General features: G+C 41.9%; 1 protein-coding gene across 4 annotated transcripts in view; it reads right to left on the reverse strand.

The window, feature by feature from the left end:
- Nucleotides 1–1,020: 1,020 nt before the first annotated feature.
- Nucleotides 1,021–17,369, reverse strand: part of ppip5k1a (diphosphoinositol pentakisphosphate kinase 1a) — a 31,729-nt gene continuing 15,380 nt past the window's right edge. The window contains exons 19-30 of one of the 4 annotated variants that reach the window (XM_071489641.1): nt 16,803–16,930; nt 16,567–16,681; nt 16,289–16,396; nt 15,854–15,982; nt 15,625–15,765; nt 15,110–15,203; nt 13,274–13,399; nt 7,763–7,822; nt 6,862–7,041; nt 4,108–4,245; nt 3,901–4,014; nt 1,021–3,547 (exon numbers count right to left, since the gene is read on the reverse strand). In XM_071489641.1, coding sequence (XP_071345742.1) covers nt 2,931–3,547; nt 3,901–4,014; nt 4,108–4,245; nt 6,862–7,041; nt 7,763–7,822; nt 13,274–13,399; nt 15,110–15,203; nt 15,625–15,765; nt 15,854–15,982; nt 16,289–16,396; nt 16,567–16,681; nt 16,803–16,930 — 1,950 coding nt within the window. In that variant the 3' untranslated portion in view covers nt 1,021–2,930. Of the gene's footprint in view, nt 3,548–3,900; nt 4,015–4,107; nt 4,246–6,861; nt 7,042–7,762; nt 7,823–11,256; nt 11,320–13,273; nt 13,400–15,109; nt 15,204–15,624; nt 15,766–15,853; nt 15,983–16,288; nt 16,397–16,566; nt 16,682–16,802; nt 16,931–17,369 lie in introns of all 4 variants that reach the window. The other 3 variants (XM_071489642.1, XM_071489643.1, XM_071489644.1) reach the window with 3 other exon arrangements.

Raw genomic sequence — 17,369 nt, forward strand, 5'->3', positions numbered from 1 at the left:
GTTACAGTTCACCAAGCTGTCAGGAGAGAGCGGCTGCCAGGTCTTTATTGGATTACTAACCAATCTATTAGACGATACATCCCCAATGATTAAAAGGCGGGTCTCTGAGCAGGTTTCAAAGGGTCAGTCCACCCAAATTACAAGAGAACATTTCATCAGCTTTAGTGGTATGTAGTCATATCATATACAGTAGCTTTGAGATCCATTTCTGAGAGGTCTGCATTCATCCACATACAGTGGAGGTGAATGGAATCTGGTTAATGGTGCTTTGAAGGGAAAGAAAATTAGCAGCAATGTCTCTCCATTATGTTGAATAATCTACAGAACACGATTTTCTTTGGCAATATTTCTAACCTTATGATCCATTCAATCCAGTAAGATTTGGGTCTTCAGTGTGGGGGTCACTATCAGTGAATCATCACGTGCCATTCATGTATCCACGCCCTGAAAATCTCGTCTTTGCTGACCCCTGGTGGTTAAGCATCTCACCTTGTTGCTGTGATGTACAGGTGTGCTCCAGGAAACTGTGACATCACTTAGTGGGTGTGGTTACAGGTGCAACAGAGCACACTTACAGACACACCCAGCAGTGATGCTGATTATGGTCTGAGGTGAAAATTAACTGCAACTTTCATCCAAATATAGCAGAAAAAATTAACTGAGTTTCCAGAAAGTCTGACAAACAAAATGTGAATTATTGCACGTTTTCATCCATTAGTATTGTGTGAATATCAGGAGTCAGGTGCATCAGGATAAACAGTTGGTGGTGCCAATTCTCCAGCTGTGTGCCATTAAATCACTGCAGAAGAAGAAGGTGCAACGAGATGACAATCAGTGTTTTAAGCACCAGAATTACAGAGATTTCAGACGCATCTGGACAAATACAACCAACACGACCTGCATGGCCGGTGCCACACGCCACACCACAGATGACGTGTAATTAGGGTGAACTGACCCTTTAATTATCAGAGCCTGCTGCACAAGAGCAAAACAGAGTGAGCTCAAGAAGATGACACACAATCAAACTGGTGACATTTTTTTATCTGTACACACAGACAGGACAACAGGTCAGAGTTTCACAAACTCACAGCTGTGTTTTACACCTCTACAGTACATTGCAATGTAACATGAAATCCCACTGATTACACACAGAATTGCACATCAGTGTACTCATCTACCTGAATTGCTTCTCAAGCATGTGTGCACCCCCTCCCCACACAGACACAAACACACCTGCTACATAAATGCTTGCCACAATAAAAGCACATTGAATGTAAAATGCCCCTCCCGTTTGTTCAGTGATAAAATGAGATTAGCTTTCAGATTTTCATGAGGTGATTTTACAAAAAATATACATTAGCTATGGTACAATTAAATATCTAATATGTGGCTATTAAAAATACCAGACATTTCTTTTCAAGATGCAATTTCAAAATAAATATTTTCTCTCTATCTTTTCCTATTGATTATATTAAATCTTCAATGAGGCTTAAGGACTTTGGCAGTAAGCAGTGCACACACGGTTTGACCTGGAGATTACTTACATTTTAAACTTTTACATTTTACTGGCAGCAATGAAGATTCAGCTGCAGTCATTCAGCTTTTGTTTTCTTAAATCACCAATGCAGGTACTGAACATGTAGCGCCACAGAAGCACAGCACAGGACAGGCTCCGACGTATGATAGAGAACAGAAGAGGCGCTGATTGCATTTTCTGTCAGTTTCTTTGTCTTGTGCTGCAAGTCATTTTCTGTGTTTCTCATAAAAGCAACGGGTCTATACATCACTGAATCCTGTAACAAACATGGAAAACAGGAAAGCTTTTGCTCATATAGCAATGATAAGGTGTCGCTGCCCCAGTCCCAGGAAACATGCCCTGATACCCGTCATTTAATTGTGATAGATGATATGAAAACTGATAATACAAAGGCTTAGGTAGCACTGCAGCTGTCCAAGAGTAAGGGCAGAAGGTAAGAAAGACGAGGGGCAGACTTTACACTATTTAAACCTCCATTAATCAACATCTTTATGGCTGTAATGAACCAACTGAACATGTGAAAACCCAAACAGCTTTATCACCAGCACAAACACTTTGTAGCTTTTTAGCATCTTTTAGCTCTGCTGGTTTTACAGCATAATCCCTGTATGTTTAAGACTCAGTACTCTCCTGAACAGCTGTTGTATCCACTGTGCACGACCTGCCCAGCACAAAATGCCATCCAGGCAATGTTAGTGATGAGCTGGTGAATATAGTGAAACATCCAGCAGCAGCTAAAACGCAAGATATTTTTCTCAGGAGTTGGTGGAGAACAAACCAGAGGTAAAAGAAGAGTGACTGACATTCACCAGGTGGACACAAACATTGCTCTAATAGGATGATAATGTTGCCTGAGTCTGCTGACAACTTGAAAAGGTGGTAAAATTGTCAGAGCTGAGGGTCTCTCAGTTTGTTTTGGAGTTTTTCTGTCTTCTAGCGGCCAAATATTGATTAATGTAGCTTTAAGGGAAGGGCTTGTGCAACAGCAAATAAGCAACAGTAACAAGAGAGCTGTTTAATTTAAACTTAACAATAAACCTTCACCTTACAACAAGTGGCTTCCTACATCTTTACAGATAGAGGGACTGAACCAGTGGACTGTCAGAGGAGGCTCAGTGGTGTCACTGGTGTGTCACCAGTGTGCTTTTTTAAAAGGCAACAAACTGCACGTATGGCATCGTCATATGATTCTCCAACACAGGGCCTGGTGTGAGGATCAGCTGCCTGTAAATACTTAACACAGTCATCAAGCTGGAGGAGGGGGAGGCCTGGTTGGCTGGAGCTCAGTACGATGCCTCACGGCTCATGATTGACAACAAGGATGATGACTGTAAAGTTACAGGTGTAACCACAGTAGTTTCTGATAAAGCTGTTGTTTTGTCGTTTACCCCCCCTACGGCTCTGCTGTGTGCGTTGCTCCAACCTCCAAAGGGGTCTCTGGATGGGGGAGGCTTTCTGGACTGTCCATCCATAACTCCATGGACTCCTGGGTGTCAAAGAACTCGTCAGGTCCCTCAGGAGACTGGGGTGTCTGGGAGCTGGAGCCTGCCTCGCTGCTGCTCTCTCTAAGCTCCAGCAGCACAGGCAGAGAGCCTGGGAGGCAGTAACCCTCCATCCGACCCAGAGCGAGCTCAGCTAACGCAGAGCAGGGTGGCCTCAGGCCAGGATCTGAAATTGGAAGATCCACAGCAGCAGAAGCCACCTCTGGCCCTTCCTGCACGTGTTCAGGATTATCTGGCTGGAGACCAGTAACATCATCCTCCTCTGGTGAGTTGTTTGGAGTCAGAGGGACTTCAGTGGGGTTTGAAACTGCAGGGCAAGCTGGGTCGAGGATTTGTGACCCGATGGCAGGCGCTGGCTGAGTGGAAATGTTTTGGGAGGAGTGAGTTTCCTCACTGCTCTGAGGGGTGAGGGAGATCTTATCGCTGAAACTGAAGCGTGGGGAAGTGTCAGCTGTGGTGGGAGAAGACGGCCCAGCGCTGGACACTGTGCTGGATGGACCGCTGCTGTCTGCACACATAGAACACAAACCCATAGAATCAGTATGAGAGGAAATAAGAATGTAGAGCAAAATAAGTTTTTTTCCACTTAGCTAAAACATCAACCACTGGGGCAGAAAAAAAACTGTACAAAGAAGTAACAATTAATAAGGTTTGATCTGGAAGAAGAAAACAAAGTGGTTCTCTGGGTTGTGCAGATGACAGACAGCAAGAACAGAAACTAAACTGTGAGCTCATTTAAAAACAGGCTGTAATGGACGACTTGTCTGCCATAAATAATCCGTCTGAAATTGAGACAGCCGAGGGAGGCCAACCTAGAAACGTCAAATCTTGGTGCGACCGAGGAGCTGCTGCGATACTCACACCAAGGAGGTCTGTCAGAACGAGACCTGAGAGAGATGGAAGAAGAGAGGACTCTCTGAGGGATGTACGAGTCCACTGACGGCTGGTTGTGTGTGTCAAACATAGCTGACAGAGCTGCAGGGATAAAAACAAGAGCACAGGTCAAGTGAAGTGGTGATGCTTGTGATGTTTATACATAATCACACGGACTCTGGGTTCGTTTCTGACCTCTGGTAGTCCTGGTGTGTGGGTCCCCTGCACTCTCGCACACTCCGGTGAGGAACTCGTTGACCTGTTTTAGTGACAGGGAGTTATGCAGCGTTTCCAGAGGATAGATGGAGGGCACCATGGAGCAGCCTTCAAAGCCTGTGGCAGAGGAGAGACATGACGCCCGCAGGCACATCAGCCTTCAGCTGGACCAGGCAGTCAAAAGAGGAGCAGGCAGAACCACTTCAGCTGACACCTGACACCACCGCACCAATGCCACCCATAAACTACACCTCAACACGGTGCTCTGAAATCCTGCTCCTGTTTCTGTGTGAGACCTAACCCGCTGTCAACTCCTGCCAGCCTCAACGGTTTGTTTCCACGCAGGCAAGTTGCAAATACCATGCTGAACGCCAAGACAACATGACACCATATCAAACGGTAACGAGTCTACACATCCCGAAACGTCTGGCTCCATTTGCAAAAGCAAGCAGATCTAAAAAAAAGAAAAAAAATAAAAGAAAAAAAACGTGACGTCTGCCTTCCTGGTCAGACCTAACACACACACAGGCTGCAGCTCTGACAGCAGCACACAGCGGTCAAAGCCGTCCAGACTGCAGCTCAGGTCCAACACTTGTTATCAGTTCATCCACTGTTAGTTCACAACCAAGCCGCATTTCACCAGAGCCGTTCACAATCACAAAGCGTCAAACCACAGCTTGCCTCAGTTGTTCTAAAACTTCCACAGAGGATGTTTTTACAGTGTCCTTCTGCACAGGGTGCGAGTACGCCACGTTTACAGCAAACAAGCGGGAATCACATGCTGGTTAAGGTCAGGAAGGAGGGAAACTGGCATTCAAACTGAACTCAAACACAGCAGCTGATTCCAAATGCATTTGAATGTAATGTGGATTAATACCAGAGTCTATGTCTGTATGACACATGAGCGTAGTGATGATATGTTGTCTGCTTATAGCTGGAAAATATCCTTCATCTTTAACTGAGACATCTTGATGCCAAGATGGTGCCACGGCAACATGTTTGTGTCACTAAAGCATGTGAATATTCATGTCACACCCCACTGCAAATATGACACTAAATGTAATTATGTTGATGTTTGAGCAGTGTGTGGAGGAATCTGCAGATTATGTTTATGTTGCTATTTCTCTTCTAACGGATACAGTCTGTAGACATGAATATACCTGAGAGTTTATAGTACTGATGTCAAGATGACACACTTTTCAATTGCTGAGGAATAAAAACATGTTTTCCTACAAAAAAAAAAAAAGTTTTTCAAATGCACAAAACCTCTAAATGTGGTATTAACACAAGCAGCTATACAGGAATTTTGCCCGAGTAAAACAGTCTAAAATTAGAAAACATTCTTGATTTAGGTCAGAGAAAATCTGACTATGAATCATATGCTGATAACTTTTGATACCTGGATGTTTGATACTCATTGCTACAGACACATTTCAGTCTACACTCAAAACAATACTGAGGTTTGAAGCCCAACCCAGACTATGTACTATAAAAGAACAATGAATCTCTAGAGGTTTTTGCTGCTTCGTGCCAGATGTTGGCGACACATCAGTGGAGTCGGTGAGTGTGAATAATCTGTTCTCATTTTCTTTATAGTTTTTTATTATTGGTTGTTTTGTGTAACTGGTTATTGTCTGTGTCTGTTGTGATAATTACATGTCCTGTCATATCTAAAAGGCCTCAATCTTAAACCAACTGGAGCAACAGTGAGAATGGAAATTATGTGTGTTGGCGTTTCACTGTGTACATCATCCCTCTAGTAATGTCAGTTTGTCTTGCGGTGGTATATTAAAGTTCAGTGTTAGACTAAATGCACAAGCTGTTGTTATGAAGCTTGGTAACACTGACTTTCAGTAGTGTATTTTTATTTAGTCCCGTAGTTTACTTTACTTAAAATTTACATAAAATGATGGCCTGTTGTTTAAGAAAGGTTTTAGGCACTGTATTTATAAAATACTACACAAGTAAGGTGACATGTTTCTTTAAAAAAAAAAAAAAAAAAAGTGACTTTATCTTTACTGGTAGATTACATTTTTGGCGCACCAGTCAAAGGTTTTAATCATTACACTTTGGATTAGGGTTGAAACAATAAATCTATTTTGATAATCGATTCATTGTTGAAGCAACTTTTTGAGAATGAGTTAGAAATTTACTGATTCCATCTGCTTATACGTGAATATTCACTGGTTCACTTGGTGCTCAGTTGATATCCGATATCTGTTGATCAGATCAGATTAATAAACATTGACAGATGTCAGCTTTAGCTCTGGTAAACTGTCCCTGTGATTTTTCATTCTCTTCTGACTTTTTACTCACCAAACAATTAGTCCAGAAAATAACTTTCAGAATACTTGATGATTGTATGTAATTAATAGTTATTAGTTGCAGCCCTACTTTGACATGTCACAAGGTCTAAGAATCTTCCTTCAAAATAAAAGAAGTGAATTACAAACTCAGAGTCTACAGATTAAAGGGTGGAAAAGCAACTGACACCACTGCAGAGGGGAAGGACAGAAGTTGCTTATAGCTGCATAAATGTCCCAAAAATCCCAAACAGCTCACACCACTCCAGCTTGCAATCTGCATAACCACAGAGACAGGCAAGCATGCAGAGACATCAAGAGGCAAAGCATGAGAGTCAACCACAGAACAAGCACAGTCCCAACTAAACCGTGAGCAGTGGTTGGACAGGGCGTGAGGCTGGGGGTATGGAGGGCGGGGCCAGGGGCTGACCGTAGAGGTACTCTAGGGGGTCCTGGCCGGAGATGAGCCAGTTTCGGAAGAGGCGGAGGTGGTAGGAGCACTGGTGGAGGTGGTGGGCCAGCGCCCCGTCCAAAGAGAGGTGGCGGCCCAGGCTGAGGTCGGTGGAGAAACGCCTCAACAACTGGGCTACATGGTGCTCCTCCAAGGGCTCTGAGGAAGAAGAGGGAGAGCGAGGAAGGACAGAGCAGTGGAGGAGGAAGAGGAGGAGGACGAGGAGGAGCAGTAAAAAGACATGAAATGATAGGATATAAGCTAGCAAGAAAGGATAGAGAGAAGGACTGAAGTATGATACAGATGAGAAGGGAAATAAGAGCTTTGAGAAAAAGGGAGGGGCACAGCGAAGAGGAGAGAGGAGGGAGGAGAAGTGTAGCGTGTGCGTGCGTGTTTTGTATGAAGGTTGTTTATTGTCGGAAACGTAAGAGGCAGCCAACAGCTTCTCCCGGCCGCCAAACAGCCAAAGATCAAAAAACGCGGCAAATCATCTCAAGCAACTTTGTGTGATAAAAATCATCTCACACTTCAGCAAAGCTCAGAACAAGACGCTGAACACAAAAAACATCATGTTGCTCCTCTGAAGTATCTCAACGTTTCAACTATCAAAAATAGCACAGAGCCAATTCCTAATGATAACTCACAAAGGAGCAAGTGTGATACAGGACATTTACAGGAAGCAGTCTCAAAATTAAAAACAGTCTTGCAGCCACCTCTCCAAACGAAACACCGCAGAAGCAGTAAAATGTGCAGATAACTCTTGTGTCCACATTAACTAACAATCTGGACCACTGATGTCATCGTATTACACTGTTTATACAAAGCTGCAGCTGGACATTTGGTGCAACACAAAACTGCATCAGTGGAGGGGCCGTCGTACCTGTCGCAGTGCACCAGAGAGGTGGAGCCACTGCTATGGTGGATGTGTCGTCTTGTGTTCCTGTGGTAGATGATATATGTAAGACACAAACATACTAATATAGTGTGGAAGTTACACTGAATGAGGTTTCATGGTATCATCTTAACAGGAAGTGTTCATCTTGTGGGGTAATTTGAATTTTCTAAAGGTGCCACACACACACCTCACAGCTCTGGCTCAAAGGTCGACTCTCACAGAAACTTGCCACCAAAACACCTGGTGAATACCGAATCATCTTTTTCCAACAGTCACACTGATTAGAGAAAAAAAAAAAAAAAAAAAAGACAAATCTCTTCATACGACACGAAACAATTCAAATCCAAAGGCAAACTGAGCACTACTCGTCTACTTAATCCATTTACACCAGCCCGGAAACTGAACGCCTGCTGCTACAGTCATGTCTCGATGTCTATTTGTCTCAAAATAGCAAAGTGGGGGCATTCACTCGCAGCTGCAAACAGTCATTATACTTCATCATTAATAATTCAATATTTTCCCCTTTTCATATCTTCAACACACTGAACAACCACAACTGTGCACTGACAACATTTAAAAAACACGTGTGTGCTTATGAGGTAAAAGAAAACTGACCGAAGTTTCTTTCATAACAGACACAGGAGATGGGATGAGCAACGCTTTAACCCTTCCCCAGTTTGTCAGTATGAGCTGATCCTGGTTCAGTCAGCTGTGATTGAACAGTATTCATCCTTAAATCTACATAATACAGGCAGACATTGTAAAAAAAAAAAAAATCCTAATCACAGGTTAACATGACTGAGGGAGAGTCATGAAGCTGAGGTCAGAGGAAACAGGAGAAGGGTTAAACATTCATGTGCTGTTGGTGGCGTTTTAACAATGAGATCAATTCACATCCTCTACAATGATGGCAACAGGTGTGTGCTTTAGATCATTACTTTGAACACACACACACACACACACACAGACACACACGCACGCACGCACGCGCATCTATCCACTGGTAAAAATAAATAAATAAATAAATAAATACTGAATTATTGGGTAATGGTGACCAATTTACAAACTGTATGCAGGATGTTAAACAGGGTTCCCACCCTTGGCTCAGTACACTGTTCCATTCTAAAGCTCTTTACATTGTTCTGCTGTTTTTTGACCATGAAAACACTGAGGGAGGGATGAAGCCTTGAAGATTTAATGATGATGAATCTGAATCTGTTTGCTATCACACGTCCAAAAAGAGACGACCGGGGTTCACTTGTTACTTTGAGTATTGATTTTCATAAATAAACGCCACTCATTTTAAATGATTTTTTTAAACAAGACACTACAGACTTACATTCAAAATGTAGGATGCAGTGTTTTTGCGGTTTGAATCATTTCATCGATTAAACATCAGGATCTCTCAGACTCTGCTGCTTCACTTCTGAACCTCCTTTGTCTCTTCCAAGTCGCCAAACTTTACGGAAGTGCAAAAGTAAATTAAAGCTGCCCTCTAATAAATCAGGGCTTATGTTATAAACATCTTTGACCTTGAGAAAATATTTTTCAACTGGCCCTGTAACTTTAAACCTGTTAAGTCTCCTCATTCAGTGTCTATGTGTATGTAGGCATTTAGATGTTTACTACAATAGTAAACAACAGCAGCTGATATCTGACTTCAAACAGAAAACCACCACCATTAAAGCAGAGGCCAAAAGCCAAAGGATCTTCTTTGGACTGTGAGGATGTCTCATATCATTTCCCTTCTGCACGCACCTTGGAAAAAGTTCTGTCTGTGCCAGAAATCCCTATTCTGCAAGAAATATAACAAGGAGGCATAAAGCCCAGATTCATTACTGACCCAACTCTCCTCTGCAGGACCAAAAATGGGATTTATTCTGTTTTTAGCCAGACAAATGTTGAAAATATTATATTACAATAAACAAATTGAACTGAGCTTTAATCAGTGGCTTTTGATAAAAATAGAGATTGGGTCAAATCTATACCGGGCAAAAAGAAAAAAAAAAATCACCTTTTCCCCTGAAGAAATCTCCACTCCAGCTGCAGAAACAAGGTTTATCATTTGCATGGCCTTCAAGAATCAGCTGACTGTAACCTGAACACTTAAAGTGGCAATCTTGAAGTTTCATTTAAATACATGTCTGTCAAGTCACTATCCATCACTGCAAGAGGTATAACAATGGTGACTGAGCCTGTGTCCCACTGATGAAAGTATTAGTTTTATGAACTGGGTCTGTGGTGACATTCCCAGAAAAAAAAAAAAAAAAAAAAAATTCTGTATGAAGTTGCTGCTAATGAAAACAGATAATTTCCTACTGCTGCAGGTTCACATTAAAAGCATTTATCCGGAAAAACAACTTCACGGTACTTACAGGAGGTGCAATGTGTTTGTCAGTGAGCTTAGTACTTACTATCATTCATCAAAAATGTGTCTACAAAACAAAACAGCGGTGATTTTGAGCATGTTTCTGACAGAGGATCAGTTTGAAATATTGCAGGCAGTAATGGAAGAAGGAGGAGCAGCCACAGTCAGCTGTTCAGTTGAGAGCTGCAGGCGACTGTCTGCACATCTCCACCTTTCAGCCAGGTAACCCACTGCTCTCAATGTGCCCTGCTGTTTGCAGACTGCAGCAGCAAATCAGATCACAGTTGCTCACAGAATGATGGAAAAATTATTGCCCAACTTCTTCATGAAACAACAATAGTTTGTTTTCCCGCCATCAAAATTCTGTAACCTGTTGCATTAAACTGCATTTGGATTTACCACCAGTAACTACAGGCGTCACCAAATCAACCAGGACTGAAATCTTCCAGATTGCCACTTTAAATGCAAGTAAATGTCCTCATTGAACCCAGGCCTGTGTCATCATCCTACTAACTGCAGGAAACTCCAAGGGAAGCAGACCAGTGCTGCGTCTCTGATCTAAACTGGACCCAAGTGGACATTAGGGAACTGCCAGACACTAAATAACACTATTAGACTGTATTACAATGGGAATGGTAAATGTAAGTTTTGCAGTCAATAATTGTGTAATGTTGACTGTTAATCATCAGGAAGTGTAAAAGATTCAAAAAGACTTGAAATTTAAAATAATTCCTTGCTGATAGCTAGTTTTTTTTCCTTTCAGGTATAAGCTGTGTAAAGACGGTTATAGTTTGGGCTTCACTACCGTGAGGCTTTTGTAAAATTTGCTGACATTCCCTGTCTCCAAATTTCTTGGTCTTTCACAAATTTAATGACCAGTGGGAACCCTGGTTAGAAAGAGAATGTCAGGTAGTGTTAGAAAAGTACGAATCCAAAGCGTATGGGTACACAAAAAAAAAAAAAAAAATCATTAGAAAAAAATAAAATAACGGAAACCTGGAATGCTGGAGGGCCATGTGAAAAAAAAAACCCAAGATCAAAAACAAAAGTTTGAAGACATGCAAGACAAAGGGAGGTGAAGTGGAAAAATACTTGAAAGAAGCAGACGTACCATTAGTCGGATGCTTTGCAAACGACACAGAAAATCGTTTTACTGCCGGCATAGACAACAACTCTGAGGAAATAAAAAAAAAAAAATTCACTAGTGTTACTATGAGCCACAGTAACTTGTATATCATGTTTTATAATTTCCCTGTTCTTTTCTAATGTGGAGGCAGTTGTTGAAAGATCAACCAACAGCTTCTATACAAATGACTGGTTTAAGAATTAAAACTGTCTGTCCGGGTTTATGAAGGAGCCCTGACTGAAGTTACTGTTGAAACACTTGATGTTAAAATATTGATGTTTATTGAAGATGTGGGCCTACACGCAGATGGAACATCTTCTGATGACAAAGTGAGATGAAATGGTTTTAACTTAAGAGGTGAAGAGGACACACCAAAACGTAGAAAACAAGCCCAATATTCAGGTCTGATTCTTTCCTTCCTGGCCTTTTCTGTCCTCAGGTCTGACCACGACAAGCTGAACAAAAAGCCCACTGAACGGTTACATGCTGTTCTCACTCAAGTCCTGTTCTGTGACACAAAGACAACAATGAAAAACACCAACTGGTGAACCTGACCAGGATTAAGAAGCTTCAGCATGGAAGAAAATTAATATGAATATGAATATGAAACCAAGACTACACTCAGGAGCATGCACTGATGCATTACAACTAGGACAAACTGACTGCGTCGATACTACAGTTCTTCCTTTGATTCCTGAAAATGAGGCGTAACAAGATGGATGACAAAGACCTACAGCGGGGCAACATGTGAGACAACCAGGAGGATGGAGGCTGAGAGGAGACAGAGTCTGCATGAAACCACACTGACACCTACTGGACAACATGACACACATTAAAGTCAGCTTCATAATCATGGCCCCAAGCATGGTGGCCATGTTTTGATGCGTCATTAAGGGCTGAACTCACCATTTACAATTTATTTTCCTCATGTAATATTATTCAAAAAAAAGGTTTGAATAATATTTGCGCAGTTACAGCGATAGCTTCCAAACTCAAATCGGCAGAGGGATAATGTACTCAAAAAAAAAAAAAGTGCAAAAATTAAGAGTGGATAATGAGAATAGAAATTGCTGTTTGACTTCTGCTGAGAAATTGTGATTTGTTTAAATCAAGTTTCTCTGGGAAAGATTTTGGGTTCACTGAATATGAGAGAATTGGCAACTGAACAGACTATGATAAGAAGTCAGAGCAGCGATGGAGCATGCAACAGAAATAAAAAAAAATAAAAATATGGGCAGTTCATGATTTTAAGAATGAGGGGCAGTCAACAGACAAACTGATGAACAGTTGCTCCATACATGCAGCAGCTCTTAAAAATAATAATAATCACACTGTATGCTGTTCAGAATGACAAAAATATCAAGCTTCCACTTCTACGCTCAAAAAAACTCACTGCTGACTTCTCTCAGAATGACAAGTGTGATCCACACTGCACAGCTGAGCCTGTGCTTTCGCCACATTTCCTGTTGTGGCCTTCACACACATTAAACACACAGTGTATATTCTGTTTGGGAGCTTTAATTGGGCATGAGGCAGCACGTACAAAAAAACTGCTAAAGGAAAAACACCAGTTTTACTCAAAGTGGTGTGGAGGAAAAAATTATGGAAAAATCCAGTGGTTTTGGTGACTAGAATGAACATGGAGTCTAAAAATATAGAAATTATTAAAAAAAACAAAACAAAACATGGCTATAAATTACTATAATAATATACATGTATGAACATACATGATGTTTAGATAGCACATATTCCTCTTGTCTGAATATGTTCGACTGCTGCTGTTTTGGACCTCATCTACCTACTGGAATCAACACCTTCATACTTAACACACCTACAGTGCACGTCTACTTGATATTTTCAGGTGCTCAGTTTGCCCACAGGGTTCTGCTCATCATGTCTAGCTCACTGTAGTATATATTTTCAGGACTGAGGAGATGTGTAGGACACTAATCTGCTGTTGCCCTGTGCAGGTTTGTGAAGGAGCGCCGTCTCAAACACGTACCGTCTTTGTAGGACAGACTGCCGGTGGAGAATTTTTTGCGGTGTGCACGCGCGTAGTCCTGCAGGTTAGGGGCGCTAGAAGACCCACCTAGGACAGTGGTGCTGAAGAGCCCGGCACACTGAGAGCCTGCGAGGGGGGCGGGGGGGTTAGTCACCACTACATGACATGCTGTTACTCAAATAACTGATCAGATAGAAACTGAGAAAGAGAAAAACAGAAAAAGAGACAGATAGACAGAGACAAGGACCCAGAGGAGACCATGCACTTCACACTCTCTCTCTCTCTCAACAGCTGGAGAAGGTTTTATTTTTAAGTTTAACCACTATGTCGGGTTAAGGGGCTAAAAGGAAAAATCCACCCTGAAATCCTCGCACAGTTTTGCTCATCCATGTGACACATTCAGTGTATTAAGTATCCACTTTCCCTCTTCCTCTTCCCCTTCATCTGACTTTTCAGCATTAGTGTCGAAACACAGAGCGCAAAGAAGAAGGATAGAAAGAGACGAGAATCACCAGCTCGCTGTTGTTGTGTCCACCAACCAGGCAAGATGCAGGAAGTACGATCACACTCTCCTCTTCCTGAGTTATAGTGTTGAGTAATATCCAGAAGTGTTTTTTCAGAACTTTATGATGTCACAATGAGGTTGACCTTTGACCATTTGAATATAAAATGTCATTACTTCATTTTATCCTTATAGACATTTGAGTTAAATTGTGTCATAATTAGTGTATGAATTCGTAAATTATGGCCAAAAACGTGTTTTGTGACGTCACCGTGACCTTGACCACCAAATCAGCCTGTGACAAATTTGAAGAAGTTACAGTGAGGCGTTTCTGAGATATCGTCCACGAGAATGGGACAGATGGATGGACAACTTGAAGTCGTAATGCCTCCGGCCCCCGGCTGTCACTGGCAGGGAGGCGCAGAAACAATCGGAGGAAAAAGTAACAAAATGTGATTCGTCTTGGTGATTTTTCTCTGATGACTTTCTTCAAGCATGACTGTTCAACGCAAAATGGCAGCTTCAGATTGAGAATTCTGAGGGACTGACAGTAAACCCTGATGTTCATCTCTGATGTTTTAGACAGCTGACACTTCACCACTGTAATCATCCCACCAGAGCAAACAAAACTGACATAGATGTGCAACTTGGGTGGATTTTTCTTTTAACAGCCACCACATCAAGGCTTAACAGTCAGTCATTCCATCAGGCTTACGGTGAAGGGGGGAAGGATTGAGGCTTACTGTGATGGAAAGAGGAGGCAGTGGAAATGTTAATCTGTGTGGACCTGCATGAAGGTTAACACTTCAACTCTGAACAGACTTTAAAGCCTCAGTAGAGTATCTGAACATCGGCACAAATATTTACTGATTTTCATCTCATTTAGTTCTCATCGATGGAGCTGAAAGAAATCTCACAATTGATTTACTTCTTGAGGCAAAACAACTGTATGTGGAGACCATTTTAAAACATTGTGCTCATCTCCCATTCAGAAATTCTGAATCACATCCACTCAAAACGGGAATATTTTCAAATGTGAAATGTTTTTTGAAAATTGATTTAGGTCAGAAAACAGGCAGTAAAGATAGTCACCATTTTGAACTACTTTTCTTCAAAAGCAAGCAAATGCATTAACAAAGACATTTACATAATGATGTAAATAAAGACCAGCTGCCTGCGAACAGCTCCCAGTGCTGCACTAACAGCCCTCACAGTGTATTATTCCCATTGATGATGTCCTCATGAAATCTGCACCCATCCTTCCCACTCTGAGCCATCTCACACTGTCATCTATACACATAGTTGCCACGGCAACAGGGCATGATGACACCTACCTAATCCACTTTGTTTCATCTCAGGGGACTGACGTGAGCAGAACGAGAAGAGGCGATAACTGCCTACTTTGGAGGATGAGGTCTCTGACAGGACCTGGTGGAGAACACACACACACACACACACGAACACACACACACACGAACACACACACACACGAGAACACACACACACACACACACACACACACAGAGGACTCAGACAGTGTTAACGGGAAACTTGAGTGTATTTGATATCATAAACCAGCCTCCACTGATGGCTGCTAGTTTGCAGAGTGAAATATGACCTTGGACAAAAGGAGAGGCCAAGACCACAGAGGAGACTCTAGGTCTATAAAACACACTGATTATATAAGCAACTGAAAAAATACACTGTCTCTGTACAGGTTAAGGATTAAACAGAAATTAATTAGATTTTTGACAGTATTATAAATGGACACTGCTGTAACTGTGCACAGTGAAAGTAGCTTTGCAACTGATTTTAGAAACAAGATCAGGTGTATTACTCTGATTCTCACCTCCATGGATCCAGTCTTATGATTGCGTATTAGCGGGGACCTCCTCTGAATGGTGATTGGCTCAGACAGTGGCACAGCACGGTCCGTCTCATCTCGTGAGAGGTCCTCCAGGCTGCCGGGGTCGGGCTGTTTCTGCCCGTTCTGAATGAGCCAAGAAAAATAAACGATGTTCATGCTGCCATCTGCAGAGCGATGACGACACTGTGAAAATGTTTGGATGTGGTTATACCTGTCTCGCCACCTCTGCAGAAGCGGGCCTGAAGCCAAAGCCAGTTGGTGCGTTCTCCTCCTCCTCAACGCCTTTGACCCCCGGACTGAAGTGAAGCTCCACATGGAAGCGTTCCTCAGAGGTCAGGTCCTTCAGGAGTAACAACATGTGTTAGAGACATCATTTGAAAAGCTCAAATATCTGTATTCAGAAAGTATTTAGCATCATGGTAAATTCATTTTAACCCTCATCAATCCACAATCAATACCCCATATTGACAAAGAAAAAAAACAGAATACAATAGCAAGTCTATTAAAAGGGAGAAAATGAAATGAATTATATATTTTTCATTATTTCACACTCAGGAATATAGAGTCTCGTCTTTATATTTCATGGAGGACATGGGGCAAGGTGGCTGTCTGTGGGGAAAAAATAAAAACTAACAAACAAAAACACCTTATTGTTGTCCTCGTACAGCATGATGACAATCTGAGTCATGTAGTTGAGTTCAGAGACAGCACTGAGGTAATCCATGGCACGCTTCCACTGCTGGTCCTTCTCCTCCTGTCACATGTCCAAGGACACAGAGAGAGACAGAGAGAGAGAGAGAGACAGAGACAGAGAGACAGAGAGACAGAGAGAGACAGAGACAGAGAGAGAGAGAGAGAGAACCTCAGTTTCAACTATACCCCATCTGAGAAACATTCAAAGCTCTATAGGTGTTGGTTCCTTACATCGAGCAGGCCTCCATAGCGGAAAATGCTGAGCAGTGAGTGGACGTGACTCTCACTGGTGAAATATAAACGTGTCCTGACGTGGCGCCCAGGAGACATCACTCCACGAGAGTACCTGTGAACATGCCACTCGAGTCAAATCAGTTTCAGAAAGTTTCTCCACAAACTGTGCACCACGTCTTTTTATGTAGATAGTAAATTAAATGTACTCCAGGGAGTCTTACTCCCAGACTCACAGAGGATGTAGTTTGTTGACGGACTCGTCCTCATGGGTCCTCTGCAGGTCAAGCTGAATCTTTCTGACCAGTGGGAGGCAGTAGGCATATGCTATGTCCAATTTCTCCACTTTATTTATGCCGTATTCCTGCAAAGACACAGAAAATGATCAGAAATGTTCCATAACTACATCTGACATTAATGTCTTGTTCACAGTTAATTCGTCTCAAACAAGTTTTATTCACAAGGTGAATCTACAACAAATCACCTGATTCTCTCATTTTAACACAATAACAAAATCATACATTTTATTATTAAATATAAAATGAGGTGAAATTAGTAAAGAACTTCATTTTATGGTGTAGAGGAAAAGTTCAAACAGGTCAACACCTGGCTGTAAATACATATTATTTTTATTTTCTTTCATGACTTAACATGATTTTTGCACTTTCATGCATGTCTTTTTTGTCTTTTAAATGTGAAGGACTTAAAACTAGTTTTAAAATAACATTTGATGATATAAAGAATTGAAGTTAGACAATGTTTTCAGTTTGGTGACTGTGGACTCTTCTGGTTCTCTAAACTCT

The sequence above is a fragment of the Trachinotus anak genome, unplaced genomic scaffold (genome assembly GCF_046630095.1).
Source record: "Trachinotus anak isolate AG129_WGS33_773 ecotype Australia unplaced genomic scaffold, CSIRO_AGI_Tana_v1 ptg000011l, whole genome shotgun sequence".
Classification (NCBI taxonomy): Eukaryota; Metazoa; Chordata; class Actinopteri; order Carangiformes; family Carangidae; genus Trachinotus; species Trachinotus anak.